The 18,235-nt window shown below is 37.0% G+C and overlaps 1 protein-coding gene across 1 annotated transcript in view; it reads right to left on the reverse strand.

Moving 5' to 3' along the window:
- The window catches only part of PLEKHG1 (pleckstrin homology and RhoGEF domain containing G1), an 82,608-nt gene that overhangs the window by 35,813 nt on the left and 28,560 nt on the right, over nt 1-18,235 (reverse strand). The window contains exon 3 of the mRNA XM_025049484.1: nt 7,053-7,122. Within this exon, the coding sequence (XP_024905252.1) occupies nt 7,053-7,122 (70 nt within the window). The remainder of the gene's footprint in view (nt 1-7,052; nt 7,123-18,235) is intronic.

Raw genomic sequence — 18,235 nt, forward strand, 5'->3', positions numbered from 1 at the left:
GGTACTCAGTCCTCCAATGGATTTGCAGTGTGGGAGAGAAATATGAGTGGATAATGTAACGATCACGTGGTAAGAACATATTGGAAGTACATGCGGGGCATGAGAAAGCTGCGACATGCTTTCAAGCTCCTGTGCATGCAGTTACCTCTGCCCACTGCCCGCTCCACCTTTTTCACTGGAGAGCCACAATATATCCTTCGACATTGAACTTGGGCTTGACTTCCTCCAAGAGGCCTTCCCTGAGCTCTCGGGCCGAGTCAAATGTTCCAACTCTGGGCTTCACAACACCCAATACTCATCTCTCTTGTCACATGCACCAAATGATAGTGACATTTTCTGTGTATCTGTCTGTCTCCTAGTCTAGCTGGAATTCCAGTAGGACAAAGACCATATTATGTTCATCTGGTCCATAATATTTGTTACACTACCGAATCCCCTTCTCTCCTATTATGTTGAAAATTATTTGAGGGCAGGATCCAAGTCTACTCACCTGTGTGCACCTAGCATGGCAGCAATGCTTCAAATGCAATACATGTGGGGTTCTCGCCTTTCCCCACAACCATATTCGCGCACCTAGCACGGCAGCAATGCTTCAAATGCAATACATGTTTGACTAACCAATGTGGGGTTCTCGCCTTTCCCCACAACCATATTCCCAGCTCCCTAGTATCTCTTAGTCTTTCAGATGACTAATCATATGATCAAATATTGGGAAATATTAATACTTTTTTCTCTTAAGGGATAATTTTTTAAAAAGGTAAAACCATGACTTCCATGCAAATATAACATAAACACTGTCAAAAATTTTATTTAACATCTTAATTAATGAGGAAAGCAGTAAAATCTTATGACTGGATCAAAGAAGAAGTAAAACTATTGCACTTAGGTCAGTGGGGAATGCTGAAATGAATTTACAAATGTCGCAAAACTGGCTTTTTCCAAAAAAGATGGGCGGGTAAAGAAGTCAATTGTCTCTCTATGGGGCAGTATTCATTTCCATGTCTGTGGTCAAGATCACTTACTGTACCTTACTATCAATTATCTACAATTTACAAAGTTGTAAACTAGTTCCAAGACAGTGAAAGGTGCAGAGACCCCACTGAGTCATGTAATTTAGAAGGGTAAATTGGAAAATACTGAAGGCTTTCTAGTTCTATTCCCAGTAATCTTTTTGGCCGATTTCAAAGTCCTTGACAATTTTTCCCTAGACTGCCAAGAGAAAGAAGTATGCAGATGGGTGGGTGAGGTGGCAGAGGTTAGGTTTTTAAAATTCCGATTGTAAAACTCTCCGTCAGAATAAACAACTCAAGGCCAATGAATGACTAGCTCTTGTAAACTCTAAAATGGTATTACATTTTGAAAAAGAGCCACAGACTATTTTGGTGTGTTTCACAATCTGCTCTTTCTGACTTTTTACTTCCTTTTACTTTTTAAACCGCTTCATGCTGGATTCACATGTGATTCTCAGATAGTGCCTTTTAATTTATGTTTTGGAACTGTAAAGCTTTAATTAACTTTTTTTCTGATTTAAAAGGAATTTCTATGTAGAATCCTTTCTGTTAAACTCAACTAGGATGAATTTTTTTTTTATTATAGAAAGTTTCAAGCACATATAAAAGCACAGAGGATGCTATGATGAGTCCCCATCACCCAATCTGAATATCATTAACTCTTTGTGTCCACCTATTCCCTTGCCTCCCCATCACTGTGAAGCAAATTCTAGACATGTCATTCCACTTGTAAATACTTTCGTATATATCTCCAATACAAGGACTTTAAAAGGCAGCATCATTTCGATGCCATTATCATATTTAAATAATTCCATAAAATCATGAAAGGTCATCAGTCACTGTTCATATCTATTTTCTTAATTTTCTTTCCTTTCTTTTATAATTTGCCTGTTTGATTTGGAATCCAAATAATGTCTACACCCAGCCACTGGTTGCTAACTCTTAAATCTCTTTTAATCTGTAAGTTCCCCCTCTATCTTCTTCTCTCCTGCAACTTAGTTTTTGAAGAAAAGAGATGGTTTGTCCTGTAGAGTTTTCCCCAGTTTCAATTTTGCTGATTACATCCCTATGGTGTCCTTTACTATGTTCCCCTGTCCCCTGCACTCATTGTGGTTTAATAGGGGCTTGATCACATTTAGGTTCCATAATTTGTCACAAATATATCATAAGTTGTATTGGATTTCCATCAGGAGGCACGTTGGCTGGTTGTCTCTCTCTTTGCGATGCTAATAACCATTGGTGATTATATTCTAGATCTATTAATTCATCGTGGGTTGCAAAATGGTGGTATTTCCAACTCTACTATTCCTTCTTCATTTATTACTAGAATTTCTTCACTTCTTCATTAAAATTTTTCCAAAAAAAGAACTTCCTTATCGTAACTATTTGTTACCCCACAGTCTGTGGTTTGCATGAGAAAGGCAGGATATACACTCAATTCTTTTCAGTTTTCAAAATAATGCATTGTTTCTTTAGCGTTCTGCAAAGCGCTTGGCTTTTTATTTATGGTTTTTTAAAAAATTTATTTATTTTATTTTATTTTTAACATTTTATTTTTTTATTTTTCCCCCTTCCCCAGGGCTTGGCTTTTTAAATATCATGATGAATTCATGAATATAAACAGTTAGGATTTTCAGTATTTTGAGTGAATTATCTCTGTCGATACTCAGAGGGATCCATCCTTGACCACTAGGAGCCTCTCCCTGAGCATTCGTGACCTGACCTACAGCTTCTGGGAACTACCTTGTTTTCTAGTGTGACAATGTGCTCCAGACCATCCTGTACATTTCCTTCCCATGCTCATTTTTCACACAATCTTGGTTCCTTTTGGTAGGAAGTAGTATTTGGAAATCACGATCTGAGCATTAGGGATGTTCTTGCCACTCAGTTAATTATTATTCTAGGCCTTTTCAGTGGACAGAGTTAGGTGTTTTTTAAAGATAAAACACATCCCTTAGTTCATATGAATTTAAATGTAGATATATATCCTCACTCATTTCTAGATATATAAAAACAAGTTATACCAGTGATTTGTAAACTCGAGTGCGTTTCAGAATCACCTGGAGGGCTTGTTAAAACACAGATATTGGGTTGTACCCCAGAGTCTCTGATTTAGCAGGTCTGAGGTGGGGCCCTAGAATTTGCGTTCTAACAATTCCTAGATTCTGCTGGTCCAGGGACCACACTTTGAGAATTACAGTGCCATAAACACTTTTATCGACTCCCCCTGCCCTGCCCTGCCCCTCCCTAGTAGTACTATTTATTCTTCATTTGCTTTTATTGCTTCATAATACTATGTGAATATACTATGGTTCATTCAACCAGCTCCTTGTTTATGAACATTTGGGCTATTTCTATATATTGTATATATTCTAAACATGTATTTGTTTGTATACTATACATAATATTCCATATTTTATATACATGTATACAGTAACAATTATTACTGCAAAGAATTTTGACACTGTATCTTTGGAGTAGATATCTGGAAGTCGAATTGCTGGATTAAAGGGTGAATTCGGATGCAACTGCACTAGATGTAGCCAGATTTCCTTCCACAGGCTCTGGGCCATTTTGTTTTCCCGTAACTACGGGAGTGCTGTTTCTCCATGGCTTCACCAATTTAGTAAGCTGCCAAATTTTCAAGCATAGTAAAAAAAAAAAAAATCGATACGAGTTGCCAACTTCTAAAAGTTAGAAGATAAAAATATCTTGATTTCTGGCTTCTCCTGAAAAAGTACCAGATCCACTGGCCCTGGGCCCACAGGTTCACATGACACTTATGTCCCCAGAAGATCAGGCAATATCTAAATGTCTACAGCCTCCACCTGGGCCTGTTCATGCACGGCATTCATCCGTTTAGCTCCTGAAGGCACTGGAGTATCCAGCCCTGGCTCCGTGGACAAGAAAAGTAAAATGATTTGCCCGAGGTCTTCCGGTAAATTAGTGTCAGACTGGAGCCTTTCTCTGGGTTTGCTCACACATTCTCTGTTTCTTGCTTCTTCCTTCCTGCTTCCTGCTACACTCAACCTGGGACTGGCCACTATCAGGCTGACTTTCCTCAGATTTTAAGATCATTTGAAACACCCAACTTAAAAACAATAGCCTCAATGAAAAGATGTCTAAATTACATCATATTTTTGACCTACACAGACCTGTCCCTGATAAAGCCTCAAGACTTCTGTGCAATTAAATTTCTGTGCATTTCATGACATCATGGCTCCATTGCTACCTTAGAGAGTTTTGATTTAAAACAGCTATATATTCTTAACACAGAATCAAATGCATATATGATCTTAGCTTTATAAGATCTGTGGACAATTCAAACAATAGTTTCCTACAAAAATCAAAAGCCCCTACTTAGTTAACCCTTAAATGCCTATTACTTTATGATATATGCCAGCCCAAATCCTTTTTCAGAAACAGGAAAAAAGGCCATGATACGAAATTATGCAAAAACAGAATTTCTTTCTGATTACTCAAATCTCTCAAATTGCAATTAGAGATGAGGTAGAAATGAGACGTTTAATTATGAAAGAACGAAAATATAAGCTAGTCAGGGCTGGCCAATTGAGCACATAGGGCACTCAAATGTTTACTAAATAAATAACCAGAGTTAAAAATCTGTATGATTTGAGGGTTTCTTCTGCCACAGGATCTCTCTCTCTCCCTTCCCCCCCCTCGTCTCTCTCTTCTTTTAATAGATTCCTGGTGTGTATACATAGCAACATGAGCTCACACACACACACACACACACACACACACACACACGCACACACACTGATTCCTGAGAAATTTTCACTGGACATTATGAGAAAGGTTTAATATGTAAATAGCACTTTGATAAGCTAACATTGATCCGAAGTCACTCCTGTGATATGAATACTGGGTATCAGCACTTTCTTGGGGATACTTTCACTAGAGGGTGGCGCGTGTGTCACATGCACACGCACTTGTATGTTCGTGTCTGGGCACTGAAGGGACGAAGGTGCCCGTGGGGAGGAAGGCCATGCATCAAGGGAGAGGGTGAGGTTAATAAGGGCAGGTTGGGTCTCTTAAGACGAACTTTGCCTGCCCACTACATGTTGGCCAGGGTCAGCCAAGCTGACGGTCGAAATAAGGGATGGAAATGAGTGTGGAGGTGAAGGCAAGTAACAGAGGTAAACTTGTTCCAGGTGTTTCCAGAGTCCTAAGAACAGACAGATGCTCAGCTAGGAGACAGCGTGGCCTGCCCAGTAGGGACCTTTTATCTTTATCTCTGAAGAGATGGCCTCGGTGCCCCTAGTTTGTCTCTACGAGCAGCATGTAAGAAGTACGTACTGAGTTCTCCTCTCGTCAGCAAAGATTTCTGTAACCTACACAGACCGCAAAAGCGAGGTCAGAGATAAATCTCTGTGTGAGCCCCAGCGATTCAGATAAAGGACGAAGTCAACTGCCAGCTTCATTTCTTTCATTAATGACTTCTCAATTAAAGCAATTTTCCATTCCTCCCCAGAGTTGAGCAGCTGGTTGTGTTTCAGAAAACCTAACATCTTCTAAATGTCAGGGTGCTGAGTGAAAAGCACGTTGTGCCAGAACCAAACACTCCTCACAATTCCCTACTCACATGTGAGAGTGTGGAGTGCTGAAGTCGGTCTTCTAATTAAACTTGGCAATATTACAATAAAAAATAAGATTTGGGAGTTGGCAACATGGCACATAAACAAACTTTTATGTGAATAATTAAGCCAGAGCTAAGCATATGCTGGACCGTCTTTAATCAACTTGTGATTACAGCTACCAGTAAAAGCCCAAACGCTTCCAAAAGCCTCCATGTTGTTTATGTGCTGTGGTTATTTTAACATACATTTTTTGATATAGTTGGCATATCTTTTTACCCATTCCTCCCGCTTTCATTTTCCTTCTCTTTTTCAATTCCTTACCCTTTAGAAGAATTAATTATGACACAGGCAACTTGCGAAAAGACTTGGGAGGGTAAGAATGTGTGCACAAACACTTCACAAGTTAACACACAGACACCCATACCCACCCACAAAGTCAGCAGTGTTTTATACACAGGGCCTTTAAGGAACCACATTTTAATAAAACCCAGAGTGTTATGCTTGGATTCAAAACCATTGGAGGGATCTGCAGCCGTCATAAATGACCCTGCGGAAGAAGTCCAGAGCCAGGTCAGGCTGGCAGGACATCTCCAAGTTCCCACTGGACTTCAGAGCTCTAAACGAGGTGCTAATTCCCAGCTGGTCCAAAAGCTTTGCTGTGAACTTTGCTTAAACCTTCGGATGTGTGAAACCACAACGGCAGAAATCGCACAAAGTTTTGCTTCAAAATATTTTCTGCTAGAGGTTTTCCAAACAGAAGCTGCGGAATTTTTCAGAAAAGCTTAGGATTCTATACAGAGTAGGTAGCATGTGGAGAAAGCAACTCCGTGAAGGGCTGTCTTCAATGTCTCTGAATTGTGTCTCCTATCCAGGTACAGAGTACGAACCAGCTGTCATTTACGCTTTAAAAGTCAAGTCCTTTCCTTGTGTATCTCTAAACCATCAATGCCGCTTAAGAAAAATGTAGGACAATGAGGGTGCATTTTGAAGATGAAAGAGATCAATTCTGCCCCTCTTTATCCTCCAAAATGAGAATTATGTAGCCGAGGCTAGTGCCATATATTTTATATATAAAATATTTATATTCTAACAGATTTTTGTCACTGGCCTGGTTGTATTTTATACATATTTATTTTTCTAATATTCTTCTATTCTGGACTCTTCTTCTCTTAATTTAAAGATTTTTTCTAGGAAAGATGAATAACATCATTCAATTAGTACATAAGTTCCAGGGACAACTACTAAGTTAGTATTTCCTAACTTATTGAGAACAATAACAGTATTTTTTTCCCTTGCTGGTTAACAACAACAAAAAAGAGTGATTGAGCTTAGTGGCTCACTTCACCCAACATGGAACAAACGAGTCACTTTAACTTTAAAGTGAAGACAGTCTGTCCTCTGTATCTGTCTCAGCTGGCCCAGGAAGGTGACTTCTGCTTACCTTGGACACGAAACATTCTGCTATGGCCACGGGATCATTTTCACAGTTTTCTAAATCTTGCAGGAGTTCGCTAACGAAAAAAAATAATAGAAAATATTAGATAGGAGTCTTATGGTTGAGAACATTTTACATAACTTAGAAGTCTAAACATTTGTTTGGTTTTTACAAGAAATCAGACTTAATTGGATAACTGAGGACCTCTTATCATTATATCCAAGGCTTAGATAAGGGACTTGCCCAAGGTCATGATGGAGCAGGAATTTAAACACAGGCCTGATTTATAACTCACCCAGAGATTAGCCCTGACTACCATTTAAGTCTTCTAGATGTTTGTCACTGTCACATGTGTGTTCACACACACTCATTCATTCACCAAACAGCTGTCTAGCTACAAAGTACTTGCAAGGCACTAAGAGCAAATATGTCAGTGAACAAAGTGGCATAGGCTCTCTGGTGTCTCGGAGTTTGGACTCCATTGGAAGGGCTAGTGCTCTAAAGGAAAAATATGTAGGAGAGGAAATACCTTTTCTCAGATGTAAATTTGAAGTAACTTTCACTATAATTCATCATGTGGCTGTACTGTAATTAATTTAACGAATTTCCCACTGTTGGATAAAATTCTACATATGAAATTACTGGGTCAGAGGGTGTTCTCAGTGCAAATGTTAACACATTTCCTAATTGCACTCCATACAAGTTGTATTAACATATATTTTACTATGTTAAGTGTTTATTTTAATTAGCTGTGTATTAAATATTCAATAAAAGGTTAAGTAGTTCTATAGGAGTAATAATAAAAACAAGCAGTTTCCTGCATTCTGCGTCCTAGTCTTGACTTCCGCTCTCTAGAAGCATTTTCGATTCTAGCTGTTTCTGCTAGAAACATGTCTCCAAATTTCGAAACACGTTGATAGTGCATTTTCATTATTTTTCAGTTTTAGATATTATTTGCTTCCGAATTTCCCCCAAATTTGCCCTCCTCCAATTCTCAACAAGTTCTGTTATGAAATTTGATTAAAATTAAAGCTTACATTTTTAGAACTATGTAAATATTATTTTCAGCTGAGCCTTACAGTATACACCATAATTACATTTCCTTTCTGGTATAACCATGTTTTCCCTCGAGTTAAAATTTTCAGAGATACATATGTGTGTGTGTGTGCATGTGTGTGTGTGTGTGTGTGCGTGTACAAAACAAAGCATATATATATGTTGCTTTGTATCAAAGTACACACCTCTAATTTACCCTCAGACTTTGTGCCAGAAGTATGACGTTCGTCTGTCTTCAATCATCAGATCATCTATACACTCTGGTTTCTCCTCAGATTGCATAAATTTTTCATCAGATCATCTATCGGTTGCATTCTCTCCTGGTGACCTCCCTCCAGCAGCCCTCCATCTTTCGGTTCTCACTTGAACAGGTTTCCCTCCAGGCCTGCTGGGCACTGTCTCCAACAGCATCCCGACAACACCCTTTCTCTAGCTTCTTTGTTGGAAGCCTCGTTTCTCAGATACCATTTCGGATGTCTTCCCTCGTCGGGGAGATTACAACACCCAGCGGCTTTCTGAGTAGGGGTGATTTATTGCAGCAGTACATTTTCTGAGACTCTTATTTCAAAATGTTCTCCCTTCACACTTGGCTGATAATGTTAATAGATATAGAATTCTTGATTGGAAGTCCTTTTCTTTGAGTATCTGGGAAACTATGTTGCCTCATGAATTCCAATGCTGCTGAGAATAGTATCGTTTTGATCCATGATCCAGGTTTTGTGTGACTTATTTTTTATTCTGGAAGCTTTGAGAGTTTTCTTTTGGTTGACATAATTCTGCGACTGTGTGATGAGAGGCCTTGAGATGGGTCTTTTTTCACAGACAAAACCAATTTGAACATTTGAGAAATTTTCTAAAACGTCAGTTCTCAAAGTGACTCCTGGGTTCCTGAGACCCCTTCAGGAGGTTGAGAAGGCCACTATTTTCATAAACATACTTAGACACTACATTCTCATTCTCTCATGAGAGTATGATGGACATTTCCAGAGGCTACATGATCTGCGATATCCTAATGGAGAGAAAGAAGAAGCAGGTATGACAATCCAGCTGTCTTCTTGTAATCCCGACAGTAAAGAGATTTGTAAACTATAAAAACAACTCCTATGTACCAAAAATGTTAGTGAGAAGAGTAGTAAAATCATTTTCCTAAAAATCTGTGGGTTTATTAATATTATTGAATAAACTGATATTTTAACAACTTCTCAGTTTTAATATCTATCACGGTAAGCAAAACGTCTTTTTGGGTCTTTAGTCATTTGTTAGCGTGTACAGATCCTGGGACCAAAAGGTAGGGAATCTCTGTCCCTAAATCATGTCCTTGGTATGTCCTCCCCTCCATTTTCTCCTCTCTCTCTTTTCGAAGCTGCTGTTATTCCCATTTTAGATCTCCTGGTCGGATACTTTATGTTTTCTGATTCTTCTTCTCTTGTTTTCCCTCTTCTTATTTATTGTTCTGTTTTCTGGGAAATTTCATCTTTATTTTCCATCGCTTCTATTGAATTTTCTCATTTTTAATTTCAAAGTTTTTTTTTTTTAAATAAGCTCTTTGGATGTTTCTGTTCTTATTTTACAATGTAAAATATTCTCTCATCTCCGAAGGTGGGGGTGTTGTTATTATTTTGGACTTCTCTTGCCTGTTCCTTGCTTTTTGCTGAGCTCCCTTTTCTGTTGGATCATGATGGCTTCTGTCATTCACGTTAGAGGCTTTCCCCAAGTATCTGGGGATCTTCGTTTGTCTTTTTCTATTTGCAGATGAGGCACCACAATGCTGAACATAAACTTTGCAGAAGCAGAATTTGTCATGGGGTGCTCCTCACTCAAGGCAGTGGTTCTCAAACTGTTGGTGTTAGAACCTGTCTATGCTCTTAAGCGTTCTTTACGTGAATAATATCTATTGATATTTCCTACATTAGATAATTAAAACAATTAAAAATCAGTATATTTAATAATAAATCTAATTATATGCTACTATAAATAACTTTTTGTGAAAAATAACTATAAAATCAAAAAATATTGGTCATAGTATCGTTTTACATTTTTGCAAATCTCTAATGTCTACTTTAACACAGATGGATTCTCACATCTACTTCTGTATTCAGTCTGTTTCAATCTGTTGGTTGAAGTATATAGAAAAGAAATCCGGCCTCATATACATGTCATTCGAAAAGGAAGGAATATTTTAATAGCTCTTCAGATAAGTATGGATATCCTTCTTGGAAATCACACTAGAACTCAACAAGTGGTAGTTTCTTCTATATTTGTTGGAGTCTAGAACCATATCAATGTACTATACTCTGTTACTTTAAAATTCATCGATCTGTCTTGTATTTTGAAAGGATCTTCTACCCGATGCATGGTTCAGAATAGTCCCAATTTCAAACATTCTTTCCTAATATTCCTATAAAAACATTCTCTTTGTAAGATTATTTTTATTTTGGAAAAACGTAGTTCTGACATTTATATTAATATCTTTATAGGAGAACTTGAGATCTGGCTCCTCAGTATATGTCATCAGTTTGGCTCAAATAAACTCTTATACAGATTAAAACAAAACAAAACCTTTTATAGAAAGATGGGTATGATTAAATTAAACACAGTTGAAATCTAATCATTGGAACCTAAACATTGGATGAAGATAAAAGGTTGAAAGAAAAGAATAGCCAAAGAATCAACATTTTGGACCAGTGTTTTCTGTTACTGGAGGATGAAGTACTCTGGATATAAGTTTTGTATCCAGGTCTTTCAATATAAATCCTCTTTCTGAACCCAGAAGAATTTTGACCAGAATCCATCATATTACTTCTCATAGCTTAATAGAAATACTCCTGACAATGCTTAACTCCCTGTGTTCTAAATGTTATGCTCATCAAGCTCCCCAATGAGCTTTAATTTCATCTCCAGAGTGGACTTGCTGGTAGGAAGAAGTGTCGCAGGGGACCCACCCAGGCTCTAGGTAAAGCTCATGTGTAAATAAATGATTGGCATTCATTGCATAAGAACCGCACAGCTGGGAGTTTGCTCAGACACCTTCCAGTCCCAACCTCTAATTTTAAGGTGGGGAAACCATGGCTCATAAAAAGGAGGAGGCTTACCTTAGGTTACACAGCTAATATCTAATGGCCACAGCTGAGGTTAGTATCGGGGCTCTGAATTCTAGTCCTGTACTCTATTATAAACACGTCTGTTGAAAGATTTGTTTGCTGATCGATTCAAGAAAGCTAAGGGCTAAACTCTGCATCATGGTGTCATAGATGTGGTACGGCTTACCTGGGAGGCCTTGTTCGAGTCACTTGGCCAGTTTTCCTTTATAACTCTTTTCTAAAATAGGATAAAACATACTAAAAATGGGAAGAGTGAGGAGGAAGAAATGGGATTTCTTCCATATTCTTGCCATCAGGGCTGTCATCCTGATAGAGTTGGCCCAACGCCTGGTTTGTTCTTCATTCAACACAGTGGCTATTGAAATCTTCCTGTGTCAGGCACTGTTACAGACCCTGAACTTATAGGCAAAGAACATGGACAAAGGCCCTGTGTGATGGCGCTTATGTTCTGATCAGGGGTGATAAGTGTTAATAATTAAGTAAATGAACAGCACAATATCAAACAAAGGACAACAAATGTTGGCAAGGATGCAAGGAAATGGATTTTTGTACACTGTTGGTGGGAATGCAAAATGGTACAGCTGCTATGGAAAGCAGTATGGAAATCCTTCAAAAAAGTAAAAATGGAACTACCATATGATCCAGCAATCCACTTTTGGTTATTTATTCAAAAGAATCAAATCCGCATCCTAAAGTGATATGAACATTCCTATGTCCACTGCAATAGTATTCACAATAGCTAAGAGGTAGAAATAGCCTAAACGTCTATGAGTGGGTGTAGCTGCTATGGAAAGCAGCATGGAAATCCTTCAAAAAATTAAAAATGGAACTACCATATGATCCAGCAATCCACTTTTGGTTATTTATTCAAAAGAATCAAATCCGCATCCTAAAGTGATATGAACATTCCTATGTCCACTGCAATAGTATTCACAATAGCTAAGAGGTGGAAATAGCCTAAACGTCTATGAGTGGGTGAAGAAAATGTAGTATATACATACAATGAAATATTATTTACCCTTAAAGAAAGAAAGACATTCTGCAATATGTAATAACACGGATGAAAATTGAGGACATTATGCTAAGTGAAATAAGCCAGTCACAGAAGGACAAACACTGTATGATTCCAGTTATATGAAGAATCTAAAGCAGTCAAACTCATAGACTCAGAGAGTAGAATGGTGGGTACCGGGGGCTGGAAGGTGTGGGAAATGCAAGCGTTGCTACACAATGGGCATAAAGCTTCAGTTAAACAAGTTAAATTCTAGAGATCTGCTATACGACATCGTACCTAAGATAACAATAATGTATTTTACACTTAAAAATTCATTAAGAGAGAAGATTTCATCTTATTCTTACACAATAAAATCAACTAGTAAAAACCCATTTCACTGAAAAAACAAAAAACAAAAAACACCCTACATGAAATTACAATAGAAAATCACACACCGTAGTACATGATCACTTAATAAGAAATGTTTATGTGAAAAATAATAACGTATTGGTTTTACTGGGGGAAAACCCAACATAATAGGACATTGTACTATGTAACATGAAGCAGATAAAGAGGGCAGTGTGATGGGAGCAACTGAGGCTGGGTGCGGATGGAAAGGCACTGGAGCGGTGGTGGAAGGCTCTCGTTGAAGGTGATGTTTGAGAGTCATTTAAGAAATCGGTTGTGAGTCTAGGGCAGAATTAGCCTCATGTGTTCCTGTGCGAGGAACAGAAAGGAAGTCACTATGGCTGGAGTTTGATGAACAATTGTGGGAGATAACAGGAAGAAGACTAAATATTAAATAAGATGCCATGTACTATGGGCACACAAATGGGGCTGTGGAATGTGGTGGATCAGCCACTGAAGATACTCCATAAAGATTGCAAATAGGACTGTCTTTCTAGAGTTACAGCCTAATGGGGTGGGACTGGGTTTCTCATTGCATCACGTAACTCATGAACAACTCCATGTGTACATTAGCAGGAAGGCATGACTCATGTAGATTGTTTTGCACTCAAAACTAAAATCAGAGTCATCCCACCTTCAGGTTTTGATTATTTTCCCTTTTCCCTGAGTAACTGTTCCAAATATTTCCTCCTTTTTGAGTAGGACTATGAGAAAGAAAATATGTATATATATTTGTTTTACTTGAGCTCAAGTCACTTGTTTGGACAGGAAATTAGAGAAAACACTATTCTCTTTCACAGAATGTACTACACACAAATTTTCTCTGACCACTGATGTGGACTTGAAGTCAGAAACTGTAGTTTGACCTTGAAGATTCTACTGCCTTACACTGAATGAGATTCAAGAGTGGGGATTCTCTCCTTCCGATCTGCAAGACTCTAAGCACCTCTTAAACTCATTTAACTAGGTCAGCTGGTATTTTAACTTGTTGTATCTGCAGAGGCACACGTGCATATGGGAACAGAAAACGGGTGAGGTTAACAGCACTAAATGTTCCATTAATTTCACGGACATATTAGCACAGGCCTTGCAAAGGCCACATGAAAAGAGCCTGCAGGTAAAAATATTTCTACCATTGTGCAGAAGTTAAAGACATTTTGGTGCTGTGAAAATACACTAAAAGAAAATACATCTACCCCCACCTTTCACTGCATTACTGTTACACGTACCCCATGATTCAATTTCTAAATTATATTTCAAGGGAGAAAAAAAGCAATGGCCCAAATGACTTTTTATGTTTTAAGATACATGTTACTTGCTCTGTGAAGCTTTCACTAGCCTCCTCAGACAAATTGCAAGTTCCTCAGAGTTCTCAAAGCATTTTGTTCATTCCTTGATTATATGACTTACTGCCTCTGCTACACAATGGAATCATTCACTTTTATCCTACTATTAGACTTAGCCCAGTGTTTTACACACAGTAGTGACTCTGCATAGGTATACTGAATAAAAAAGACAAGTTGAAGGAAAAATGAAAATTTTACTCCATCTTTGAAGAAGAAAGAGAACTTAGATAATTTTAATTTGCTAAAAAATATTTTTAAAATAGAAATTCAGTATGGAGGAATAGTCTCTATTTCCTCCCTCTTTACTTTTGAAGAAAGATTCAAATTGCAGTTTAGAGAACTCTTCTCTTCCAAGAGAGCAATGCTGTATAAAACAGTTGGCATTTCTTCCTTAGTTGGCAGTAAAAAAAAAAAAAAAAAAAGGTTTTGGAATTTTTAGGGGCAAGTTAAAAAGGGGAAAGTGGTTTCTTTTGACTGACCTAGTTTCCTGACCACTGGGGAATTTCTTCCAGACACCAAACCAGAGACTTAAATATCTAGGCTATCATAGGGATTATGAGAGAAAGAGAGATTTGTCTACAAAAGGGAAAACAAAAATGAAATCTCGGTTATATTCCAAAACATTTCATGTTGGAAGATTTCGTGAAATAACAATGTAAATCTAGTTTACATAATAAAATTGAACAAAGACAGTACAAGGAAAGAAATTACATACTACTGTCACTTATGAACACGTGTGAAAAAAATTCTTAAAAAATACAAACAAATCAAACTTATCAATACATAAATAAATAAAACATCATGACCAAGTAGAATTGATTCCTATAATGTATGTGTATTCAAACCAAAATGCCTATTAATATAATTTACCATGTTATGGATAGAATATGAATCATATGCTAATTTTTAAGGGCATATTAAACATTAAGTAAAATTCAATATTTATTGACAATAATATTTTAGCAAAATAGGAGAAAGGGTTTATCTAAATCTCAGAGCAAACATCATAGTTAATAGTTAATATGAATGTAGTTAATGCCACTGAACTATACATTTGAAAAGTTCGGGGGGGAAAAGTTAAAAAATAAATTATTGAATAAATAATGTCTATTCACTAAGGCCAGAAAATCAAAAAATAAAAAGAAAAAAAAAAAAAAAAAAAAAAAAATTCTCCTCATTTTCAGATACCATTATCTACATAGATAATAATAAGAAAAAAACATTATAATCCACTATTAGAACGAATGTGAAAGATTAGAAAGTTAGTTGGATACAGTATGAACATACAAAAATCAAAAGCATTTCTAGATGACAGTAATAGCCAATTAAAAATATATTCTAGTTAAAATAACAAAAAATTCCATTTTTAAAAGTTACATGTAGGAATGTGATGGAGAAAATATAAAGCATTATTATAGGACATTTTAAAAAGGCTTGATTAAAGAGATAGGATTATGGATGGGGTGACGCAATATTGCAAAGATGTCAATTCTGCCAAAATTAATCATTAAATTAAATGTAATTTCAATAAAAATTTCAAGAGAGTTCTTTATAGAAGTTGACATACTAATAAAAAAAAAAATCACCTGACCGTACAAAGCGTCAAGAAAAGCTAAGACAGTGCCGTAGAAGAGCAATGTGGGCTTAATAATTAAGACAATGTTCGCCTAGGAAAACCAGGTGCTGTAGGTGGAAAAAATAAATAAAAATAAAAAAATAAGGAATTGTAAGCTGATAAGGTCCTTGCAATCTGTGAGGTCAACCAAGGGTTGCCTCACCTAAAAAAACAAAAAAATAAAAAATAAAATAATAATAATTAAGACAACATGGTATAGGGTAGGGATGAAAAATACATCAACACAACAGAATGTGGAGCCCCGAAACGGACCCATACGTACATAAACTTGACATGGGAGGAATGTGAAACTACAAATCAGTAAAGAAAGGATGTGTTTTCAACCAGTGGTGATGGGACCCTCAGCTAGCCATATGAAAATAAGATTTGATTTCCTAACATATACCATACTTCCATCGATTTGAGTTAGATTAAGGGCATACGTGAAAAGCAAAATTTTAAGATTTTTAGGGAAACAATAGAGTCAAAGTATGAACTGAACATAGGAGATAATTTTTTAAACATATACAAAATCCATATACTATAAAAGTATATTTATTTAGTGTAGTCAAACTTATGAATTACACAACTTCCTTTTAAAGAAATCATAATTAAATTAAAATACAAGCTTCATAGTAGGAAATGATTTTCAACTCACGTAATCCACAAAAATCACTAGCCAGAATTTGTCAAGAACTCCCATAAAATGATGTGAAAAAGAAGCATACCAACAGACAAATGGCAATAGATAAGAGCCAGAAATTCACAGAACAAATCTAAGTGGCCAGCAAAAAAGGATACTTAGTCTTACTGCAATCAGCAAAATGCAAAGTAATATGTCCCCCAATGGAATATTACATAGTAGTTAAAATAAATAGAACCATAAATCTCAAAAACGATGTTGAGTGAAAAAAAATTTGTAAAATTGACACAATTTATGCCATGTTTGAAATAAGTGAAGCATGTTATATATTTTAAATAGATAAATACATATATAGTCAGGGCAACAAAATTATCCTTGGGAATAAAATATCAAGTCTTGGATAATAGTTACATATAGTTATAGTGGTAAATTGATCCAGATTATATTGGCTTGCTTGAGCCAGTTCTACTATCTCTTATCTCTTCCTAATTCCATGTTCAGTAGTATCTTGTTATTAGCTTGATTGGAGTGTTTGCACCATAGAAATTGGCAAATACTATAAATCTCAGGTTTCCCCTCCTTGTCCTCACTCTGGAGAACTAATTTGCCAGCACGTTACTGGGCCATTCTCCCCAGAGTGGAATGCAGTTGGGAGGAGCACACATGGGCATGGGACCTCAACATTATTTGTAATGATTTTATGCTTTAAAGCAGAAGTCCCCAAACCCTGGGCCATGGACCAGTACTGGTCTGTGGCCTGTTAGGAACGGGGCTGCACAGCAGGAGGTGAGTGGCAGATGAGAGAGCAAAGCTTCATCCGTATTTGCGGCCACTCCCCAGTGTTAGCATCACCGCCTCAGCTCCACCTCAGATCATCAGGCATTAGATTCTCAGTGGAGCACTGGTCCCTGGTGCCCAAAAGGTTAGGGACCGCTGCTTTAAAGAATTTCTAAAGCAAATATGGCATAAGAAAAAGCTCTGAGCATAGAGTATTATGATAAATACCCATGGAGGTGCTTCATGGCTATTTATCGTAATGCTCTATGCTTTTCTGTATTTTGGAAATATTTCCTGAAAAACAAATCTAGTCATCTGAATTTTTCAGGCCAGCATAAAACCATTTTCTTTTCGCCCTCTCTAATTTTAGAGATTTAAATCTTTCTTAGTTGGTCACAATAATACTATATTATGCTGAAAAATCTGGACCTGAACTAATAATAGAAACTTTTAAATCATTACAAGCCGCAACCACAGATTTGCCGAATAGTTGTATCTTTGAAATCAAAAGGATTCAAAAGAGACATTAAAATAAAAAGTCATATCAATACTCTTACTTAATCCAATTTAATAGAAAAGAAGTCTGAGCTCCAAATTTAGGCTCCAGATTTAAGAGAAATAAAAAACGAATAGGGACAAAATAGTACAGACGATTCAACTATAGAAGTTTAATAAGAAAATATTCTTGAAAATAATAATGGAATAAAAATAATAAAATAATAATAATGATATCAATAGAGATTTGACAAAAGCAGGGAGTCGGAATAGGCTAGGTTAGATGTCTACCTCTATGTCCTTGAGCAAAGGGCTGTGTGACTGATTCCTCGTCTGTCAGATGTGTACACACCTAGAAGATGAGCATCCTATCTGCCCCAGAGAGCTGTTAAGAGGATTAAATGAGATGATGCATGTACAGGGATATGTAAATGTGATCAACAAAAACAGATAGGCATGAACATGTTCACATATAATTGTGTCACTACAGTGATGCCTCACGCATCATCGTCAGGGACTCTTTCTCTCTGACTTGGGTTATTTTAGACATGTCTGGTGACTTCCTCGTTCAGAGAACATCAAAGAGAAAAGAATAGAGAACAGACTCAGAAATATAAAGTTCTTCTCAGTCTTCCAACTACTGTAGACTGGGCTCCTTCTTGTTGACGCAGGTGGCTGCTTCATTCTTATCTTTCTTTAAATTAGGAGACACATGAAGATTTGAACTCCAGGGAGTAGGGAATGTGGCAAAATG

Source organism: Pteropus alecto, unplaced genomic scaffold (assembly GCF_000325575.1).
Source record: "Pteropus alecto unplaced genomic scaffold, ASM32557v1 scaffold176, whole genome shotgun sequence".
NCBI classification, from domain to species: Eukaryota; Metazoa; Chordata; class Mammalia; order Chiroptera; family Pteropodidae; genus Pteropus; species Pteropus alecto.